General features: G+C 44.5%; 1 protein-coding gene across 1 annotated transcript in view; it reads right to left on the minus strand.

The window, feature by feature from the left end:
* The window catches only part of PRDM6 (PR/SET domain 6), a 74797-nt gene extending 53693 nt beyond the window's left edge, over nt 1–21104 (minus strand). The window contains exons 1-2 of the mRNA XM_035567028.1: nt 20585–21104; nt 12260–12567 (exon numbers count right to left, since the gene is read on the minus strand). Coding sequence (XP_035422921.1) covers nt 12260–12567; nt 20585–21104 — 828 coding nt within the window. The remainder of the gene's footprint in view (nt 1–12259; nt 12568–20584) is intronic.
* Between the last annotated feature and the right edge of the window lie 2617 nt (nt 21105–23721).

The following is a 23721-nucleotide window of genomic DNA, read 5'->3' on the forward strand; positions in this document are numbered from 1 at the left end:
CAATGAAATTGTACACAAAACAGTTTTTCAAAAGTAAGGGAAAACTCTGCTTCACACAATGAGGTTAATCTCCTCTGACACTATTGCCTCTGGGATGTGTCACTTTTGGGTAATTAGGGCATAAAAATTAACATTTTATTAAATAAACAAAAACCCACAAAGGTTAAGAAAAGAGACAGACGAACGTAGCCTTTGGAGGAAAGGGAGGCTGTAGACCTCAGCCTGACCCTCAGCCATCTTTTGTTGGGAATGGCAGACCCCAAGGTCAAATAGCTACTCAGCCAGAGTTACCGTCTGAGCCCACCCAGGCTCAGATATATAGCCTACCCTAATGCATGCTTCACCATATGGCAGGCTACAGACACCCCTGAGCCCAGGCCACTTGCTTGCTGCTGGAGAACTCTCACAGATAGAAATTCACCAAATCCCTGGACCACGGATGCAATAGGTACCATTCTGCACAAAAAGGGAAATAAATTAATATTCCTAAAAGACCACCTCTTCTTCCAGGTAACTTCAATGTGATCCTGGTTTGATCCGAAGAGAAAAGAGAAAGAAATCCAGACAAGAAAACATTGATGAGTAGGTTTGAGTATCAATATAGTACCCATTTTTTCCTAAACATCTTAGTGATTACTGTGTGATCTAAAGAAATGCCAATGTTCATCTTCACTTTGGTTGTTTGGGAAAAAAAAAAAAAAAAAAAAAAGCATGATAAACAGCCTCCTAAATTCCTTACCTGACTTTTAATTATGCTGAAAGATTTACAGCAAACAAAACCCTTCTTTGTTGGGCCATGAAAAACAGATAAGGTTAAGTCCAGTGAAAAGTTTTGATCCCAACGCCAATATGAGACCTCAAGTTTCTCAGGAAGCACCCCTCTCTGGCAAAATGTAGAGCCAGAGTATGGCAACTTACAGGTTTCAGAGCAAGGAAAGCTAGGAAAGAGAACACTGTTAAAAACACAGATGAGGTCTTGGTTTGGCACATTTCACCAACTGCCCCAAAAGGTTACAGCAGCATTAAGTGGAATTTTTAAGTCTGTGGATCTTTTTGCTCATTTTCTTTAGAACTGGAGAAAAGCTAACTTGCAACCTCCACTTATTTTTTTCCATGAAAAAAACATTTTGTGTGTGTATATATATATATATATATAATTTATTTTATATTTTTTTTTCTGGAACATATCAGTTTTGCTTAAGTTTTCTGGTGATATTATTGCATTAGTTAAAAATAAATAAATAAATAAATCATTAAATGTTAGTGTTTCTTCCTGAATTTTACAAATGCATGCCATCTAGAGGCACCTAACTAACCTATACACCAGTTTTTCTGCTCTGAAATGGAGAGTGGTCCTACATCACGGAATCAAAGGATCAAATTTAAAAAAATGAAATATTTTTTCTTTGCTGTCAAATGTCAAGTCCTTCTCAGAATGTTTGCTCTGAAAGCCAAACCTCTTTTTTTTTTCTCTTTTGTCTTTTCACCACTTACAAGGAAGAAGCAAAACCACAGACACACACACAAAACTTTCTTCTTGGAATGCAGAAACCAGAATTTCCATTTCTGACTAGCTCAAATTTCCATTCAAAAGTCAGGCCACTTGACAGCTAATGCCATCAGCCACATATATTTTGTGAGATTGTTTCACTACCATCTGCTAATTCTGGACTCAATTTTTAGCAGCTGAACACAAGACATGATCTAGATATGAACAATCGTTGCTCTTAGGAAGTCCACCTGATAGGATTAAAGCCATGTTTGGGACTATCTCTCCTCTACCTTTTTATGGAATGGAAAGCTGACAATAGTAAATATATGAGTCATTTGCAAGGTAGTTTAAATTGAAGTAACTGGCAATACTTGGCAACATGAAAAAAAAAAAGAAAAAAAAAAAGAAAAAAAAAAAGGAAAAAGAAGTCTGTATGTTTAGTCCCATATATATCAATATAAGCATATATCCATTAAGGCTTTCATCATGGTGTGCAAAGAGTTAGAAACTGCTCCTCTAGCATGATATTCAAAAGAACTAGACAATATCTATTCAGCTTATCATCAATATCATTCAGCAGGCTTTCCCTCACCCAAAAACTGAGCTGAAGAAGCCTCCATGAGAGCTGCCTGTTCACCAGGAGGTAACACATCACTCACTGGCTTACTCTAACACCAACACTCCCACTTTGGTAACAGAAGTGCTGCTACACTGGTCACAGGCCTAGAAATCACTCAGATATTACAAAGCCAAGCCTTGCAAGCAACAGATGTTCTCTATTGGGCCACCTAAAGCGGAATGCTGAAGATAGTGGTATCTTCCTACAGCACCCAGTTTAACATTCATTGGACAAAGGTGTTGGGAACAGCTGTCGCAGCAAAGTTTCACTAGCCTCCACTAGAGGCTATGACCTAACCATGACCAAAGTATGTTTAGTTGTTTTTTTAATGCCACTTAAGAATGTTCTGTGATACTGTGTTAGAATTGGACGTCAGTCACAAACAACGCACAGACAGCCTGTGGTCACCTCAAAACCAACACATTTGAGAATCCAAACTGGTAAAAACAGCCAATTTAGGCTTTGGCTTTTAGTGAAACTGCAAGATTTAGGCCAGACCTAAATTTAGGTGATTAGCCTCACAGACAGTGTCACTGTTCACCACCGCTACCAAAAAAAAAAAAATAAAAAAAAAAAAATTGCAAAATTTATGTACGAGACATAGTGGGTATCTTTTGTTGTTTACCACATTAGAGGTGAACAAATGTCACTTTTTGTCCACAGTTGTTGCTGTAGTCTTGCTGGTCACAATAAAATGATTAACACAAAACCAAGGTAAAATCCATAGTTCAGAAAAACTGCATATTTCCAATTGGAAGTGAAGATGTGCTTTATTAGCAACTTTTATTAGCAACTTTTATTAGCAGCTTTATTAGCAACCTAAAAAAAAAAAAAAAAAAGCCGAGTCCATCTCATTTTTTTCCAAGTAATTGTGCATCTCATTCATCTCCTGCTTTTACTGTAGCAACAGAAATGAGGACAGAGTTCAAGTCAACTTAAAATAAAAATAGAATATAGAGAACAAAAGGGATTTGTTTGTTTTTTGCTTTTACTTTGACTTCAATAGTAAGATCTTTTCGTAAAGTAGTGGCCTAAAAATATAAGTCACCAATCCATCCTGATATAAAAGTTCTTTTGGCAGTTTGAAATATGCTAATAACCTGCCCCCTCTAGTGAATGTTGACATGACATCAGGCAAACAGTACATATAAAAAATTAAAAAAAAAAAAAAAAAAAAAGGTCTTTGCACAACTGGAAGATTAGCCCAGGTAAAAATCATGAAATCTGGCATTGCATACTTCATTCATTTTATACATGACACTTCATTTAACATATGATTTTTTTTTCTTTTTTTGTTTTCAGTTTAGGACTGTAACATATACTGAACTCATTTGATTCATTTAATTCTTCTGTTTCCAAATTCAGGGCTGTTACAGGTGAATGACATGAAGAACAAAACCTTCATATGGCCACAATTTCAGTAGGAGTTTTTCCCATTCATGACAAAACCACTTTTCTCTATCATGTAGTTCCACAGATGAAATCAAAACATCTTTAGAAATGTCTTTATGTCACTAAATTTGCTTGCTTATACACCAGCAGGTCTTTACACAAAAAGTACTAGGTTGAATAACTGTTAAAATACAGAATTTTATATATATATATATCTTGATAAATCCATGCAACAAATATGCAATGTAGTACAAACTATGAACTTATTACTTACAGATTTTTTACAAGACATAATAAATATTTTTTTATTTGATGCTAATAGTTATTTAACTAAATACCATGCACTACAGCACAGTCACTGTTAATGTAATCCTTTCTTCACAGTAAAATATTATCATTGATAAAAGTAATATATTCATACAAGGGTATGTTCAAGTCAACTGTGCATTACTGTTACTGTACGTACAGTGGCAGACAACATGCAGGTGGCTCTGCACTTCTGAAAGAATGGTTGACCTATCTTGGGAAAAAAAAAAATGATTTAAGAGTTGTGATTAAGGTGATACTGTGTTATTCACTCATGCCTGAAGACCCCATTAAATCAAAGTTCCTGGTGACATCAATGGCTATCTTGTCTGAGCAAGGACTGATTAACAACTGCAGGTTACTAGTCCTGGAAGCTCATGATCTGCATGAGGCCTGACACAAATTAGCTCGTTGCCAGCTACAACTGGACCTCATCTACAGCTTGCAAAATAATCTTCTGTAATCACCAGCATTTTAAACTTTAGCATCTGGAGGTTTTTACCATGTGCATATTGTTCATTTTCACGCAGGTAGAAAGCAGTGTGGTTTTGTGGTTGGCAGCTAGTGCTTGGCAGTTTTAGTGTATTTGTCTTAATATAGGAAAACTTCTAGAGTGTATTTGCTTTGTGACATAATGTCTTTATTATGTCTTGCAGAAATAATTGACCCAAATGAACTTACTGTACACTATATCTATTGGTTAATTAGAACTTTAAGATGCAACAAATAAAACACATTATTGACTTTTAAATCTTCAATCAAATAAATATTTACAGCTGCAATTTGCCAAAATTATTTACCTTTCAATAATGGATCACAAAGAGAATGTGTACTACAGACTCAAATGAATGCCTTGACCATCAGCAAACAAATTACAAACAATATGGAAAGAAAAAAAAAAGATAGAGAAAGAATTAAAAAAAAAAAAAAAAAAAAGCTTTCCAGCTATCATTACCATCTATAAAGAGCTGATGTAGTTCTCCTTTAAAGATATGTGATCTCCTACATTAGTAGACTCCTTGCAATGCATAATTGACCTTGAGATGGAGAATAACCTAGTGGTAGAGTGTCTTTTCTTTTAGGGAACAATGAAAACAGATATTAGAGGATGTGCCTGTTGTCAATGATCATTGCTGAAATCTGCCTATACCACACTGGGACAATCAATTTTGTAAATGATTGCAATAATCAAGGAAATTGCCTAATTTATAAATCCTGGCATACAGCATTTTAATGGATTCCTAGATTTTAATGCTGATGCTTTCAAAGCCAAATGAATTGTTGTCCAAGCTGTCACTACACAAAATGATAAAAACATTCAGTCTTGTGGGTAACTACATCTCATGGATATTCAGACCATCAAGTACATAATCACTCATTACCGAATTCTGTGATAGTTCCCAGTGGCAAAACAATATCAAAAAGCCACTGTTTCCCTTTGGCAAAGCCTTCTCTGGAACTGAAGACTAAAACCAGTCTGGTATTACTGAACAATTATGTTAAAAAAATTCCTAGTCCTCTTAGTCCAGATAAGACAGCACACTGGTTAGCTCTCTTCGTGGTATGGTATAGGTTTTTGGTTTTTTCTCCCTCCATACATAAAATAATCTTATTTCTTTAACTACCAGGCAGGTCCAACAACTTTTTGATCATGAGTCACATAAATACAGGCACCACTGATACAGAAGAAGAACAAATGCAGGGCTTGGTGCCACGGCTATTACTGTAGGGTAATTCTCCCTAATCCGCACTCAGACTTGCTCTCCATACTTAAGCCCGTTCCAGAGATGTAGTTGTACAGATTGCTATTCTCAGTTAAACCCTAAGCAATTGATTTCAGCCAATAGTGGGCTGCCAGTACTTTACTTACTGCTCAATCTCACTAACCTGACATTTATGGTGTACTGATTGGCCTCTGTCAGTGGTGGTGGTTGTAAATTCACTTTGAAAAGCTTTGTGTTAACAGCCTTCAACCAGGCTCTGAGACGAGTACGAGCAGGCAAGCTGACAATTGCTCGACCTCCTGCCCTTATTACAGTGAGTAAATCAGGCTTTGAGCCATTAGGCTGGAGCCCGAGGCCTACACAAAAAGGATTGACATGACTAAAGGTCAACCTCTGTCACACATGTGTAACAATTTGGATAATGGAATTCTGTAACTTATCTGAAAAAGGTGCCAAACGCACAGGAGGAAAGTACATGCTAGACTGAATTTTCCTGCTTTTATGTTAAGCAGACACTTAAAAGTCTGTGTTTTAAAGCCAACACATGTTTGATCCCATGAAATCTAGGGGAACAGCACATGTAAAGAAGTGGCTGAGGCAGTTCTGCAAAATACTGAGCATCATCTCCATCCTGAAAAGTGCATGCTGCAGTTTTGGCTTATCAAATATATCATTGATATACTATTGGCATCAGGTACACCGTATATTTTGGATATCCATATATCTCATTAAAATACTGCCTTTTTCATCCACATTCAATGAAAAGTCAATAGAAATAATTCACTGTTAATGGTATCATAAATTAAAAGTAATTTCATGCCTTACAGACTAGACTTTATCCAACAATGGAAATTGCATTTCTTAACAAGTTCAAATCAAAAGAGAGAGAGAGAAAGAGAGAAGAAATGGTCAAATGTTTCCAGATTTTTGGTGATCGGATCACTTTTGAACAATGTATAAAAGTAGTGGTCAAATAAGGACTGAAATGAGCTTTCATATTTGTGTTCTATGTCAATATTTTTGTGCATTATGTAATATAACCTACAAGGTGAGATCATATGCCATGGAAAAACAGTCACTGCATTATCTGGCCATTTAGATAATATGGGTTTTTGTTTTGTTTTGTTTTGGGTTGGGTTGGGTTTTACTTTTGTTTGTTTGTTTTTAGTTTATTATTATTATTGTTTTCCAAGAATACTGTGTCCATGTGTATGTTTACTGCTGTCCTCAGAATTTTTGTTTTCAGTAACAATGTTGAGATTCTGGGGAAGAATCCAACACTCTTCCCACTCCCCTCCCAAGTTTATTACAAACTTACCTACATTAAATAAGAAGCCAAACTAGACTGTTTCTGTGGCAGATGTTCTTAGGCTTATTTATCTGCTTGGGCATACAGTAAAGACCTTTGTGTACATGGAATAAATGTACATGGAAGACACTGAGATACCTGAAGATAAGGCATCTTTTCAAACATATAGGGTGTCTAAAAGAATCAACAAGTTTTAATTTTACCATCAAAGAATTATCAAATATAAATTAGCTTTTATATTTGGGATAAAAGTAACTTAAGGTTGACACTAAGTAAGTTATCTATAGCTTACAAAAGTTATCTGGAAAAATGTGATAGTAACTGATCCAGAAATACTAATGTGGGCAAGCTGCTTTATAGCAGCTTAGCACAATTTTCTTGTAAGGTACATAAATTAAAGAAGCCGATATGCTGAACATATTCTAACAACTTTCAGTTCAGTAAGCTACTGAACACAACACTGGGGACATTTCCAGTAGGTAGTATGTGCATTTGAAATCCATGTAAAAGTAAAAAATATGTTTGTTTTTTTTTAAATAGAAAGTAAATGCAAGATTTTTATACCACACAAAATCCCCAGAAAATGCAAAACAAAACAAGAGAATGGTGCCAGCTGTTAGTCTGCATAATTTAAGATATAATAGTAATATAGCTAAGGGTTTTTTCAAGCCAAAATTATTTGAATTTCATGAACATGACATATTTGAAACAGGCCTGACAAGCAGTCTAGAATACTAGATGATGGATTGCTGAGAAACATAATTTTCACTTTAATAGAACTGCGGCATGCACATAATTCTATCCCCTAGTGCTTTGCTGTAACAGTGAATTTAGTCCAAAACTACAGCCTTGAGAATTTGAATACAAATCTATCACTATAACTGGAATGAGTTCTTCATTTGAAAGGTAAGGATTCCCTCTGCAGATTAATTTGTACAGAAGTGCACGGCACTGCTGTACAGACTCTGGACAGCATATGTCCCACCAAAATGCCTGTTCTAGGTCCGGATGAAGTCAAAGGCACTGTTTTCTTTGACTTCAGCTGGGACACAGGAAGGCCGATAAGTACCCACATGGTACTTTATTAAAATGACATGCATACTTTCTATTAATGCCAGTTAATCCTATCCATGTAAGTGGAAAATTAGTAACATAGTTTTACCATGTTGTAATTACTAATGAATACCCTGCTGTATGTACATTTTGAACGTCCCTGTAAAAGATGAAAAACAAAACAAAACAAAAAAATTTGGAAAATCATTTCTTAAAAATAAATAAATAAATAAATAAATAAAATAAAGTCAAGTTAAAATAAAGTGTAGTAATTTATTTGACATTCTTGAGCTATTCCAAGAAAAAGACTATTTGATCTCTGGCAATAAACAAACAAACAAGCAACAACAAAAGACAAAAAAAAAAAAAAAGCAAACTGTTTATCAGGCAAATGAAGATAAGGAGACTGAAAGATTCCATCTTTTGATACATCTGTCAGTAAAACTTCTCATCTAAACTATATTTTCAGGGGAAAAGACCATTTATGGTTTAGCTGTTTCCAGAATTCACAGTTTAAAGTTTACAGCCTGAAAAATTTTGACTACTAAAATGCATATGTCTTTTAAACTTCTATATTTTATTCTAATAGATTTTTAAATGTATATCATATACATTCCTTAAGTCTACTCTTATTAAATTTTGATGTTAAACAGAAAGGGGAAACCATGTGCAACTAGATTAATTTATCTCCAGGGAATAAGGACACATTAATAATTGAGATAATGTTTTCATATATGTTGGAATCAAGTGTGCCTTTTCAATTCTTTATTAGAAAACACATTAGGGGAAAATTATCTCATTCTCATCAGTAAGACCTAATTGCTGAGAAAGTCTCTGTTTTCTTTGCAATAACAAAAGGATTGTTCTCATTACTTCAAAATGAAAAAAAAATAAAATAAAAATGAAATATTATCAAGCAGCGCTGGAATAAATGCCTGTATTACCAAAGAGAATGTTTACTTAATACACCCAGTCCTGTTTTTGTTTTAAACAAATCAGAGTTTATTGTATTTTTATAAAATACAAGCAAACTCTGGATTGGATAGAAGTGGGCCAAAGGGGAAAAAAAAAAAAAAAAGCTACAACTGAAAATGACTAATATTTTTGGCTTTGTGAAGAACTGATCTTTCTGTAAGTTATAAAAAAATCATCTTGGCTGATTGCTAGAGAGCTCTACAATTTCCCATGAACACCCATAGGTGTCGAGGCCTGTTGTGAGGTAATGGAACGGTATGTAATTTACTCTGAATCGCTGTACGTTATGTTATATGGATTACATACAAAGCAAACATTGAGTGCATGGTGGGAACGCTTGTGCAGACAGACTGAAGCATATTTCCATAGTGTTGAACTATACATCAAATGCAATGTTTCTGATGTTTCCCACAACAAAGAAAGTTAAAAAGCCACCAAATCAGTAACTATGCTTAAAAGACTTTGCAATAGCCACTCTATTTATCTCGTGTACACTGAAAACTAAGAATTATAAATGAAAACAAGCAACTATCAACTTTACTTTACAATGTGGAGACAAAAATAAATATTACAACGCTGTTAGGGGTACTAAGAAAGATATGTCTCCTCTATGAGGCACATCAAGACCTAATGTTGAATAACTGAACCGCACGCATACTTGTACTAGAAGCTATCTTGAAAAGATTGGTTGAAAAGAACTGACTAGTCACAACTTTATAAAGGGACAACAGTGGAACATTCCTTTAACGTTTGTGGTGATTTAGTCTATGTTCCTATACTATATAGACTAAAAGAGTTATTTAAGCGCATACTTTCTATTGCTTGTATTAATTTTCATAGGTCAGTTTTGTAAACACCCACACACACTTTCTGCTTTCTTTTACTATATTTTCCTTTATCAAACATTTGTTCAGAAAAAACATACTGAATTGAAAGTCAAAATAAATGAGAAATGTCGAAAGCTTTATGTTTAGCTAATGCTTGGGCTGTATTTTTCTTTGCTAACAATTTTTGGCATTAGCAGAAATAATCTGTGACCATGACCCACAATAGCTGCCCCCTAAAAAAAAACTGAATTTAATTTTTATTTTGAATATAATTCACTTAAAATAAACACACACTCACTTTTGATAGCCAATGGGAAATCTGTGTTGTATATTAGGAACAGACGAGCAATTCCACATAAAAACTCAGCTGACACCCACCGGTGACCTGAATCTGGCACATACACCAGTGCTGTGTCTTATTTTCACTTGACATCTTTTTCTTCTTTACTTTTGGCTCTACCCCTCTACCCCCATACCTCTTTGATTTTTTTAAAACAATTTAATCTGAAATTAGACTAAAAAATTCTTGCCTAAAAAAAAATTAAAAAAAAATTGTAACTTAACTTGCGTAAAACTGATTCATATGGAATGAATTTTTAATTGGTAATGTAAACATTTAAGGCTAACATAAAACTTTCTAACTCCATATATTTTAGCTAAACTTCAATGTTTTTTGTAAGCTAATGATGTGGCAAGCTTATTTTATCATTGAACATTATGTTAAATAACACAGCTTAAACCGCAAAACACCTCAAATATAATAAAGGCTCCAAAGTCATTACAGAGTTTCATTAAAAATAAAAAATAAAAAAATAAGAACATATAATCACCACGGTTTGGTAGAAATAGATTTAAGCCCGATTTGTGAATATCTGATATACAAGAGAAATACAATCTCCACTGAAAGCAGAAAAAGCCACCCAATAATTTCAAGTCATCCCATATTTTATGGAATACATTTAAGTGCACTCCAGGACTGATCTTTTACTCTTTAATGTGAAACTCTCTCACTGCAATGACTCTTGTGGGCAAATACTTTTAGACAAAGCCCCTAATGTGCTATTACTGTTTGTTTGCACATAGGAGATGCACAGGAGTTCCTATTAATGGAAACAGGTCACAAATATTAGGTAGCACGCAAAAACAAAACAAAATGATGAAAGGAGGTGATCATCAGTTCTAAAGAACTGACAAACTAAATATTCGCAGGTTTTCTGTGAATACTGTACAAAAGAGTTGGCTCTACAACATCAAATATCTTTTAAAAATATATTCCTTTTAACTACATTCCCACTGCAGACAGCAGAAAGGCTCTTTGCGTCTTCATGGGTTTCTTGCCGGGTTTCTAAACAGCCAGCATGTCCCCTTATTTTCTGGAGGTTCTGATTTGGTCTAGATGAGTAAATAACATCTGTAGATCTATGGGCACATTTCTACTGACTCTCCATAGTGTTACGCTTGAAATGAGCAGGAGCTGTGGCTCTAGAGAGGACTTAACAGAACTAAGAAATGACTCCTTCCAGCACAAAGCAAAGAAATGACAGCAAAAGAATAGGTAGACGGGAGGCTGTTCTTATAAATTAGAAATACTGACACACATAAGGATTGCACTTTTTCCTTGTTAATTATCATATCTGTGTGTAAAATAAGCATATGTTGCATTTTCTTTCTAAATTGGCTTTCACAAGACATTGTTGTTAGCTTTTGTGTACAAACAATACCCGAGCATGAAAATCCAGTGCTTCACTGGAGACAGTGTACATGGTCATGATCAGTAATAGCCATGTGTATCCCCATACAGCCAAAGGAATACAGTGACCTCTTCTGCCAAACCACAGCAGATTATTTAGAGTTTGTTGCTAAATAAACCAAATTATCACAGCCTGAACGTTTTCGTATCAATTATCACTGTTGCTCCCTCTAAGATAGTGACAAATACAAAACAAAATGCCAGCGCAAAGGGCTTTCACACTCAGGCACTGAAAGCACCACTAGGGGAACTCATGGTCGGTGCAGGACCAGAGCTGAGCTAAATCACAAGCTAATCGTGAGCAGCAGGGCTGTGGACGAGGCTCCTGCGCTTCTCTCAGCAGCACTGTTGGACTGCCTGGGAGCCACAGCGATGCTGCGGTGCAGCACCTCAGCCTGCACGCCATGCTCAGACTGAGGGGATGCATGAAGCCAGGACTGCAATCCGGCAACTCCTTCGGCCCTTGTTACGCAGGCCAAAATATGAAGACCACCGTTTGTTGTAACCTTCAGCCTTCTCTGGCTGTGTCTCTGTGTGCCATAGCAGAGCATTGGCCATGATCTGCTCTTGCCATGCAAACCAGCTGGAGCCCTGAGGTGCCCGCCGGCCTCCCGGGTACCCTCAGCGGGTTGGGGCTCATGTTGCTTTGCTATACTTTCAAACCTGCTGTGTTGGCTGACTGACATTTTTGCCTCATGTATTTGCTTTGGTTTGTTTCACCGTGTAAAACTACGCTAGTTCTACATGCAATTACACTCAACATCTGTTTCAAAATAATCAAGTTTGACAAGGAAGGAAAGACAACGACTTACTTCCCAGAGATGCTGAGTGTTCCTGATGGCTCCCGCTTGGACCTTCTCCGGCAGGAGCAGGACTCCCTGGAAGGGCCCGATCCAGGTGCCCTGCTGGATCCGCTGCGCCGCGCAGATGCCGTAGGCCAGACCAGGCACCGTGCTGGTGCACAGGCACACCTCCCGCGGCAGGTCCCGCAGCCACTCAGGGATCTCGGGCGGGGGGGCCGCTGCTGCGGCACTGCTGGTGCCCACCAGACGCCGCAGGGAGTGGAGGGGCCCATGCATGGGGCACTCGCCATTGCGGTTATCGGCACACATGTCACACCCTGGGAGGCAGAGGGGAGAACGTTGTCAGCGCCAAGGTCACGCCAGTCCCTCTGCTTTGCCTGTGACTTCATGGCCACCCAGGACACGTGTGCCCCGTGCCCCTTCATGTGGTGCCTCGGCCTAACCTTGCCAAGCCCTTAACAAGAAATCCCGAAGGCTCAGCAGAAACCCCGCAGACATTTTGCAAGCATGGTGTGTTCACAGACCTGTCAAGACTCTTTCATCCCGACACAATTTCTAATTTTTTTTTTTTTGATGAACAGAAGGGCCATTTAAACCACCCCAGTGCTGTGTTTCAGAGAGGCATTTAAAAACCCACTCTCAATGTCTTGCAAGTGTTCCGCATTCGCCTTACCACAGCTCAGCCCAAGGGTTTAATTGGAACGGGATTTAATTTCATCCTTACTTTGAATGAATGCTCTAATTTTTACATTGACAGACGTGTGCGTGCATGTCTATTCAGAAAATAAATTAAGTAGAACCTCATGAATGACAAGTCAGAGCATGCGTGCATGTTTACTTCCTTATAAGTGAATCTAATCTCAAAAATGAAATTATGTAGCAAATATTGCTGATCCCTAGCGCACATTTAAAAAATTTTATTGAGCTGGAACGCATGCTCTTTGCCAAGCTGAGGTAGCTGAGGCTAAGAACGAGAACAACATGTCTGGTTTTGTGAGCAGCTCCCATGAAAAAAAGACCCTTTTGTAAAAAAATGTTAATTTCTCTAACTGGGTTAGTAATGGATGGTGTTGCTGTATTTTGGGAAGATCCAACTGTGATTTCTCTTTTCTGAGCAAGGGAAATTTTGGTAAAATGTTTCCGTTACACAATATTGAACACGCCATGAATGCACAACTTCCAGGAAAATGTTTCGTGCTCAGGAAACCCATTTCTCTGGAGGTATGCTGAGTTAATATAACAATAAATCCATTGAAATAGGTTACCGTCTTCTGTACATTTCACTTTTGTATTACAGGAAAGGTTTTCGTATAAATTTATCTCAGAAACACAAATAAATGGGGAAAACAGTAACTACACCGTAATACTCATGTAGCAATTCCTAGACCTTTCCCCTGACAACTTTGTACTACTGCATCCATTCTTATGAAAATAAGAAACAGTATTCACTACAGAAGCAGGAGGTCCTTGGCCTAAGCCACAGAGTTAGCCTTGCTAGATTGCCTGTAACCACAGCCTCGATTCTCAGCAGGACTGATTCAGCTGTCCTTCTTTCCAAGGTGGAAAGCTACACACAAAAGCTGGTTTCTCTCAAAACCATCATGCCTTCCTCATCCAGGAGGCATACTGCCTTGCCCTGCACCAAGCTGTGCAAGACCTCAGGGGGAAGATTTGCAAAAGCATGGGGAAAAGGTTCCCAGCTAGACCAGAGAAAAGATTATTATGCAGCAAATATTCCTACAGACATTCCCAGGCATGATGAATAAAAGGCAGCGAGTATATGTCGGGTGTTTTTGTGGTTGCTGTTTCTCTTGTTTCCACAGCTAGTTTGGAAACTGGAGTATCACCGCAATATCTCTTCTTTCCTCTTTGAAACCAGCGATCAAGAAACCCTGTGTTTTTGGCACATGCAAAGATCACAGAGGCTGCACTAGACTTTGGCACACCCAGATCACACAGGAAAGGATCCCAAATAGGAAAAACAAAACAAAACAAATTGGCATGTGAGTGCATGTTAAGCAAATCTGGCATCTTACCATGCAAGTTAGAAAGAAAACATCTGACAGGAAAACTGAGGGTTCAGAGAGAGGATGTCTGAGCATGATGTCAATTAGCACCCAGGGCAAGCCCTTGAGTCCGACCTGCTTGCACTGTTTGGCCATCTTTTGCATGTGTAACTCTCCTCCCAACTGACTGATTATTAATGGTTTTTTTGGAGACACCATGTCTCTGTAGCAACTTACGTTAAACATGCTAAGGCATCCTCATGGCTCCATTCAGGCAATTTCAGTGTCAGCTTCCTGCATCCTACCTCCAGATATGCAACATCTCTCCTGCACACAACTTGTAGTGCCTGCCCAGAACAAGGATTTCTTTGCTTCATGCTGACAATACGTGTAAATAATATACTTAATTTCTATTTCTTAAAGGAAAAGAGATTAAGAAATTTAAGAGAAGTATAAATGAACTCCATGTCACTGTCATTTACCCTTGCAGAAAGACACACATAGTGATATTTATTTTCCACTGTCTAAAACACTGGTAATGTCTTAATGCTTGGCAGCTGCAGTATCTTATCTCCTGCTGTGCTCCTTTCCCTTTGTCCTGCCAAGCTGAAAATTTGGAAAACAGGACATCTTCTGAAACTGTTTTGTCTTACGGCTTGCTGTTGAGAGGCAGGGAGCCTGTCCTTAGACTAAGCAGTACTGAAAGTCTTCTAAGTTGCATGCTTTATTCATCTATCTCCAGTTGTTACTGAATTTTAGAAATAGTCTTTTAAAAAATCTCATAAATAATGCAACAAGTGGAAGCACTACTGGACTTAATTTACCTTGTCTTAATAAAAAGCCAGCTTACGTCTTTTTCTTGTTCCATGAGTTACTTTTGCCTACTGATACTTGGAAGGCTTTGATGTAAACACACTTTCTATAATGTTTTGCCACCCATCTAAGTACAGTCCATCTAGAGAAACCATAAGAGGTAGGTTTCTTAGCCTCACACAACAAGGGAAGGAAGTCCTTTATAAAAGCAGCCTCCATCTTGCCCAATTTCCTGCCTCACAAAAAGGATCAAAATCATCCTTCATGAGCAATGCAAAGTAGGACATCATACAGTGCAGCAATGTGCTAAACAATACATGGAAAGGAAAGGTTGTTTGTTTGTTTGTTTGTTTTTTAAAGAGAGCTGTGACCCAGTGGCTTCCTAAGATCAGGGCTCCAGTGGCACTGCAAGAGTGTCTGAACCTGAGGACAAGTGTTGAGATCCAGATGGATGCAGGGAGCTCGTGTAAAATGGACACAGTTGTACAAGCGTTAGCTGTCTGGGGGCTCTGCCACACAGAGCAATGAGGAGAGTCATGCCATGCTCTTCCTGCTTCAGCCTTGGAGAACATCTATATGAGCACGGACCTCACCCAAGGACCTCAGGAATGAATACTTCCACTGGCTGTAGAAGGTTCAGTCAAGCCCCAGACTAGTAAGAAATGTGAGAAAATTGAGGGATTTGCTGAAAATGGAAAAATTGAGGAGGACTACAGTCAGAGCATAGCGTCTCCAGACAAAATAAGAAGAGATAAAAAGTAAAGTCACTGGGAACACGCTATTGCGGTCCCTAATGCAGCCAGACTCTTTGGAAGGAGATCAGTTTTTTACTTTCTACCTTCACGCTCTATAGATAGGAGGATTAAGGCAAGGAAGAAGCAAGAAAAAAAAAAATGATTTCCTAGTGGAGCTGTTTGGTATGGCTCTTTTGGGGAGAGTGCAATATGTTGTTGTTTATTTGCCTCCATAAAAATGAACATGGTGTAATGCCAGCACTATAACTCTGTGTGAGTATTCTTAAAAGTACTATACTCAAGCAAAAAGGGAAAGGACACAACACTTCCACCAAATATGACTCTAAACGCTCTCCAACCTAAATAACACTACTACTGCATATTTTAAAGGAAATCTGAGAGGAGAAAGCTTTTGTCAGTAAAAGGTAGAGTCCAACACAGTGTTTAAACCAGCAAGCCAGCTGTAACAATAAATGAAGGAAATACATTTTTGTCTCGACAATAATATGCTTCAAAGTGCAGTTACACTGGATACCTGCAGTTTGCTGGTATTAAAGGAGGGTGGCCTCTGACCCTCTGCTCCATAATTCACTGCAAGCGTGCAGGTATCCAGTGTTAAGTGGCCATCATTTCACACGGAATTACTCACTCACAAAAGTAAATCACTGCCGCTGGCCCTGCGCCCCTGCCTGGGCCCAGGTACCCAGCCAAGAAGGAGGGTGGGCTGGGTGAGGCAGCCCCCTTCCATCTCCCAAGGGGCTTTCCTGCGGACGGCGGCTTCCTCGTGCCTCAGTTTCCTCACCGAGGAGCTGAGATTAATGTACCCTCACGAAAAGACCCGTCGGGTGCCCGATGCGAGGCAGTCCTGCGGGGACGGGGCGCGGGCACGCGTTCCCCTCCGCCGTCCTCTTCCCTCAAACCTCGCTTTGTTCCCTCCGTGCCCGCTCCCGACGGCGGGGCCGAGCCCACCCAGACCCAAAAACCCTGAGCCCCGACCCCCGGGCCCCAGACCCTGGACCCCGAGTCCCGGATTCTGAGCCCCAGACCCCAGACCCCGGACCCCGGCCGCCCCCGCCCGGCTCCTGGCCCCGAGCCCCCCGCCCGGGACTGGCAGGGACCAGGCGAATCCCTCCGGGTCGCCCCGCGTGTGGTGGGGAGGGGGACGGGGCCGTGGGAAAGCGCCCTGCTGGCAGAGTGACTTTGGGGCTATTTCCCTCTTTTTGCCATGCGGGCGGGGGGCAGGCTGCGGGAGGAGGGCTTGGTTTTCCTCGGCTTCGATTGAACGCGTGAATGAATTAAATTTCCGTGTCAGGTATGAGGAGGGTAGGAGAATATTGTGTGTAGATAAACCTTGCCACCCCCTGCCCCTGAGAGACCCCCATATACAATGTGGAGATGATGAATAGGCTCTGGGAGAGGAGATCGAAGTTCAGTCCGCACCGGCTCCACTCTCTCCTACAAAACTATAGGGCAATTAATTGTGGCTTGTCCCCTCATCCTTCATCTCCTGGTGGCACATATCGATGGAGATTACTGCTGATGGACCATTTTATCACCCTAAATAAACAGTCACCACCTTCTCTAACCTCAATCTAATATATGGCTATCTGCTATGTTTAAGGGTGCTGGGTAACTAATGATGTAAAATAGCTAAATCATACAGGTTAGCAGCAGTCCAGAGGAGAAAAATATATAAATAAATAAAAATCCGAATATTCCCCGCACCGATCCACCTCGCAGCGCCTTACCCGCGCACCGCTCTCCCCGTGAATCGAGCAGGAAGACAGGCGCAAAAAGGGAAGGACCGCGCTGGCATCTCGGCGTTACACCGCGCGCTCGCTGCGCCGCCAGCTCGGTGCCTTCCAGCGCAGCCGGAGGAGCCAAGGGGCTTGTGAAAGCCCCTGTCCCGAGAAGGGGGCCCGGCCCCCGAGCCCCCAGCCCGGCACACCCGCTCCTGCCCAGGGCATCTCCCTGTGCCCCCGGCAGTCACCACCCGCAGCCCCCGGCCCGGCTCTCCGCACGGTCCCCTTTGCTTCCCTGGAAGCAAGAACCCCAGGCACTAATTAGTGAGATATATTCGTATATATATATATGTATATATATATATATATATATATATACATACAAACATTATTTTTTTTCTAACTAACGCCCCTTTCAATTTACAGCAATTACACTCGCACGCTCGACCCGCAGCCCCCGGCCGACCTCTCCCACCGCCGTGCCGCCTGCACTGACGCCCGGCGGCGGGGGCAACGGGCACCGGCGCCCACCCGTGTCCCCCCCATGACCCTCCACGACCCTCTCCACAGCTTTCCCGGCGCCGGGGCCCCGCCGGGAGCGCTGCGAGCTGCCCGCGCTGCGCTGCGGCAGGTCGGGGGTGGCTGCAGGAGAAGTTTTGGGGAGCCCCTGCCGAGAGGGAGTTAAGCCCGTGAGGGAGCGGGGAGAGGAGGATTGCTCCAGAGGGGAAGGGGGTGCATGGAGGGGGAAGTTTAGGAAAGAAGGGGACCGAGGGAGCTTGCGGCCGGCGCCTCTAAGACGAAAGCCCGAGGAGCGGCACCCCGGGGTCACGGCGAGCAGGGGCCCGACCCGGAGCCGATCGCTTCTCACCTCACCTACTACCCGTTTCACCTCTTTTCCCTCGTACGAACACCCCCAGAGCAGCACGGAGAAGGAGCCAAAGCGGGGGACAACCACCCCGGCTGCCCGCCGCCCCTCGCCGGGCACCCACGGGTCGCCGGCACCCCGTGCCCCCCCGGCCGGACAGGCAGGCCGGCACACTCTGCTCTGCTTTTCCCACGCGTGCGTGCGTGGGAGCCAGTGTCCCCGAGTGATCCCCGCGGTCCCTCCTCGCCGGGATTCTGCTCCTTCCTCTCCCGGGCGTGAGAACGGGCTGCCCCCAGCAAATGCACCTGGCCCCGGCAGGCTGGGGCGCTCGGGTCAAAGTTTTTACTCGGAGACGACTGGGAAGGTGTTGTAGAGCAAATGACCCCTTAAAACGGCCCGGTGACAAGAGTTTTTGGGTCTCACGGCGGAAAAAAGCCACAGGCCGCCCCTGCAGCACCCAGCCCCGTCTTTTCATGTGCCCCGTCCCAGCCAGAACCGAGCCACTTTCCTTTCCGCAAGACACCTTTAACATCGCGATTGCGAAGAAACTGTGCAGACTTCGCCAGCGATTCTGCAGCATGCTATTATTCCGCTCGCTCCTTAAAAATACCCCACCCCAAATCTCCTTTTTATCTTCCTTTCTCCTTTTAAAACTTTTATCTTGCAGTTTTACGGAGCCGCTCGGAGAAGTAAAACACGTATCGTCTGAACAGCCCGGCTGGCGATTAAAAGTGCATTTCGGATTCCATTTAAGTGCGTGTAATTTATGAGCTCACGCTTTCTGCGCCCGAGAGTAGAAAATACGTTAATACGCCTCGCTGCAAGGTAAAACTAAGCGTAAAGAAGCCGCTCGAAACAAAGTTGGTGTCCAGCGCATAACGATTCGCAGTGTTAAGAAGTGGGGGAAAAATCCCCACCAAACTCTGCGTCAACTTTCCTCTTGCTCTCTAAGACTTCTGCACGGCGACCAAGACTATGCTACCATCGGCACGGTGCAATTAATACACAACCGAGTTTCACGGAAACTTTCAAAACAACTCCGCATCTGAAATGAAATTAAACGAATCCACGCTCTGCTTGGGCATGTGCTCACAGATTGCTGGTTTGGGGTGTCCTTCCTCTGTTCAACAGCCTTCCTTAAATAGGCATTTCAGGGGGCAAGGGCAACCGAAATAAAGAACTTTGAGAAACATTGTATAAGAGAGGGGGGTCTGCGTGGAAAATGTGTACGGGCCGAAGTCATGATGCAGTGTTTTAACGGGGCTAGATGCGTGTGCTCGGGATGTTAACAGCAAATCCGATGAATTAATATAGTTCGTCTAGTTATTCTCAGCCCGCGAATTACCTCGGTTGCACAGTATCAACAGAGACAGAAACTAAAGACAGGCAAAAGTAACTTCTAAAATTACAAACCTGTAGCAGACAAAGATGTTTAATATTTGGAGCGCTCCCTTCCCAAGGAAAAGGAAAAAAAAAAAAAAAGGCCAAAAAAACACCCCACACCAGCTATAATTAGCAACAACAGGATTAAACATTTCCTAACCACCAAGTGCTAAATGAATTCTGACACTCGGGCAGACGACGTCTCTCCCCCCGAAAACCAGCTTTTCTTATTAAATGACCATGTCACGCTTTTCGGTGGGGATGAAGACTAAAACTAGCGAGGTGTTAACGAGGTCTGAAAGGAAAACGATACTCCTAGATAAGAGGGGGGAAACTTTGCCCTAGCCCGACTGACGGAAACTGCAACTTTTCCCCTGCCCAGCTCGGAACAGCAGCAGATTTCTGGGCAACCAGCGCAGCCCCGGCTCTCCGGGCAGGAGCCAGGCGGCACAAGCAAGGCGAGGAAGGACCAGCTTTTGGCTGGTCCCTCTCATTATCCATTTCGGGAACTGTTTTCCTACGCGGCCCTCCGCGAGAAGTGTCCCCCCGCGACAGCCTTCCTGGTGCCGTCGGCCCTCCAGGGAAGGATCTGGGTCTCACACTGTGACCGAGAACCACAAACCAGCCCCCGAAAGCCCCGGAGCCACCCCAAAATCGGCTCAGGGCAGGGTCGAGGATGCTCCCGGGTCGTGAGCGGAGCCCCCCCAGCCTGGTCTGTCCCGGAGGGGGGAAAAGCGGAGGACGGGGCCGCGGGGAGGTGCGGGGGTGCGGGTGCGGGTCACGATACGTACGGTTGTTGGGGTCGCTGGTGTGCTGGTTGAGGGGGATGATCTCCATGCGCTGCTGCCCGTACAGGTAGTAGTCCAGCTCCTCGGCCGTGCAGCGGAACCGGGCGGCCGGGCGCTCGCCGCATTTGGTGCCGCCAGCCCCGCACAAGTCCTTGCCCTGCTGGGGAGCGGGCGCTCCCCCGGCCGGGGGCTCGGAGCTCTGCAGCGGAGCGAAGACCGGCAGCTGGGCGACGGGCAGGGCGCTCAGGCCGGCCAGGGACGCGGCCGCGGCGGCGGCGCAGGAGGAGGTGGAGGAGGAAGACGGGGTGGACGAGGAAGAGGAGGAGGAGGCGGAGGAGAGGGAGGCCGGGCGCTGGCGGAGGCTGTCAGCCGGGGGCTCGGCTCTCTCGGGCGGCTGGAGCTGGGCGAGGGCCCCGGCGCTCTTGAGCTGGCCGCTCTGCGGGAAGAGCTGCTGCCAGTGCTGCAGATAGGCGGGATCCACCTTGAGGAACGCCGAGCCGCCGGGCTCGCCGGGCTTCAGCATCGCGCTGCCTGCCTGCCGAGCGGGGGGAAAGCGGAGAGCAGACGTGAGACCCCCGCCCGCCGCGACCCCGACCGGCCCCGGCCCACGAGTGGGCTCCGGCTGCGGGAGAAGGCTGGGGGAGCCTCCCCGCAGCCCTCCCCTGCCCTTCTTCCAGCCTCGGACGGGGAAAACCCAGTCCCGAGGAGCCCCGGGGGTGCCGGCGGGGAGCGCGGTCCGGGGGCACGAAGCCTCCCCCCCGCTGTGGGACCCGTCCCTGCCCGGCCCCGGGATGCGCCCCCTCCTCCGGTCGCCTCCGGCTCCTTCTCCCTCTCCCCGCGGCGGAGAACGGCTCCCAAAAAGTTCACAAGGGGGAGACGGAGCAAACTTCGGCCCCGCGCAACCACCCCGCCGGACCCGGACCCCGGACCCCCAGGGGGGCGAGGGCAGCGCCCGCAGCACCCATGGGTCACCCGGACCCCCCCGGCAGCTCCCCCTTACCTGGGCGGGGTGCTTGGGAGCGGGCTGCGGCGCTGTCCCGGGAGCCTTGGGGGGGATTTTTTGGGGGCAGAAGGGATTTTTTTCCGTGCTCTGCCGGCGGGGCAGAGGGATGTCCTCCTGCTTCCAGGTGCCGGGGGCCGGGAGGCCGGCTAGAGGCGAGCCGCCGGGCTCCCTCTGCCGTGGCTATGCATGGCAGGCTTGCCCGGGCTGCTCGCTCGGCTCTGGCAGACTCCGGGCCAGACACGTGGGTTTTACGACAGCGCAAAATACAAGTGTGCGTGTGTGGTGTGCACGGCGGGGAGGGAGGGGAGGGAGCGGGAAGTCACCAGCGAGCCGGAGCGCAGGGCCCTTTTTTTGGCAACATCCCCCACTTTGTTCCCCCGCTCAACTTTTAAAGGTGTCCCTTTCCCTCCTTCCCTCCCCCGGCCCGGCCCTCCCCTCCTCCCCACCTCCCCACCTCCCTCCCCAGGTCGGGGGGCGCAGCGCTGCGGGCAGGGACGGATCTTACCCCCCCCCGGACCCGGCACTGCTCGCCGTAGCCGCCCGTGCGGGGAGGCGGCCCTGCTGTGCCCCGGGGGGCTCAGGGAGCCCGTCCTCGCCCCCTGCAACGTCCTCGGAGCCGCACCAAGCGCCTCTCCCCAGGACACCGCTCCCCGAGGCTGCCCCCGAGCCCCCCGGAGCACGGACCGAGTCCACCGCTCCGCCAGGTCCCTCCCCGCAGTCCCGTCCCCTCCAGACCGGCTCCTGCTCTCGTGCTCCCGGTCACAGCGCGCATCAAGAGGCGGAGATGCGACCTACGGAAATAAACTTCTCGTCCCTCACTACTTTTTTCTCTCCGCTTTGCTTCAAAACCGGCCTTTTCCACACCTCTGCTCAGCTGTTGAGCTCAGGCACCAGCGAGAATGCCACCGACTCCTCGCTTTTTTACCCCTACATCGTATGAAAAAGAAAATAATAACCACCTAGACGGGAACTATCATTTGCCTCGGGTACATCACATGTACACAGTCCCTTTTAGGACAAAACATTTACACAAAGCGTCTGTATCGTCAGGACAGCGCTCCGGCGTGGAAAAGCCCACTTTGCCAGGTGTGGAGCTCACACTTGCTCACAAACAGGACGTGTGCGCGGCTAAAACCGCTCTCGCCGTTCCCCCCGACCCTGTTCCTAGCTTATTTCTTTCCCACCCTTAATTCTCGCAGAGCCTGGGAAAGCTTCTGCTGTTTAGATTCTGTCTGCGTCTAAGGCAAGACGTTTTAGCACAATTTTGAACAGGGCTGGGGCAAAAAATGTTTTGACTGGCGTCATTTTGACAAGGTCATCCGTCATCTTCTGTATAGATTGATAACACCTAAGTTAAAGGCAAACACAACTAGGGGAAAAAAAAAAAAAAGGCGATTCTTATGTGTTATGAAGTTGGCTATAAAAACCTTCTTGATGTCTTTGATCAAGTCTATAGTGTAAGATGTACTGAATTTCCAGTCCTCTCGCTCCATTAATCCACCTTCTAAAGCTCCGAAACACCGAGATGTAGCGGGGGGACCAACGTGAGGCTCTTTCCAGCACGCCCGCTACCCAAAAAGCGCTGCAGGACATTCTTGTCTGCAAGTGGGCTCTCCTGCCTTCCTCCGTTTCCACTGCAGTGGCACGGTATCTCGTCCCTGGCCAGCTCCCTGATGGCAACAGTCTCATTCCACCTTTTCCGACTGTTTAATTTAAATTTAATTTTATTTTATTTTTAATTCGGACCTCTGCGTGGTTGTCCTTCCCATCACCGCGCACCTTTCAAAAGCACCAGACAGCTTGTAGAGGCAGCGATCTCTACAAATTCGTTTTCGCGCTGGAAAAGCGTGATGGAGCGGGGAAAAGCGCCCAGACAGCACGCTCAAGTTCATCGGCAGTGCCTGCCTGCGTGCGCCTCGGGTTGTGAACAGAAATACCCCGCGCGGGCTCATGTTGGGACTTTAAGCTCTTACCGCGTCGGTTGCCGTTTGTTTGCTGTTTTTTTTTATTTTTTTCTGTGTTTTATTTATTTATTTTTTTTTTCACAGCTTCGAGCCATCGGGCTCGGGGTCACGCCCGGCCGGGGGCAGGGGCAGGAGGCGGTGGAAGGGGCAGGGCGCCCGCCCCCGGTACCCGA

This window comes from Cygnus atratus, chromosome Z, assembly GCF_013377495.2.
Source record: "Cygnus atratus isolate AKBS03 ecotype Queensland, Australia chromosome Z, CAtr_DNAZoo_HiC_assembly, whole genome shotgun sequence".
In the NCBI taxonomy this organism is placed as follows: Eukaryota; Metazoa; Chordata; class Aves; order Anseriformes; family Anatidae; genus Cygnus; species Cygnus atratus.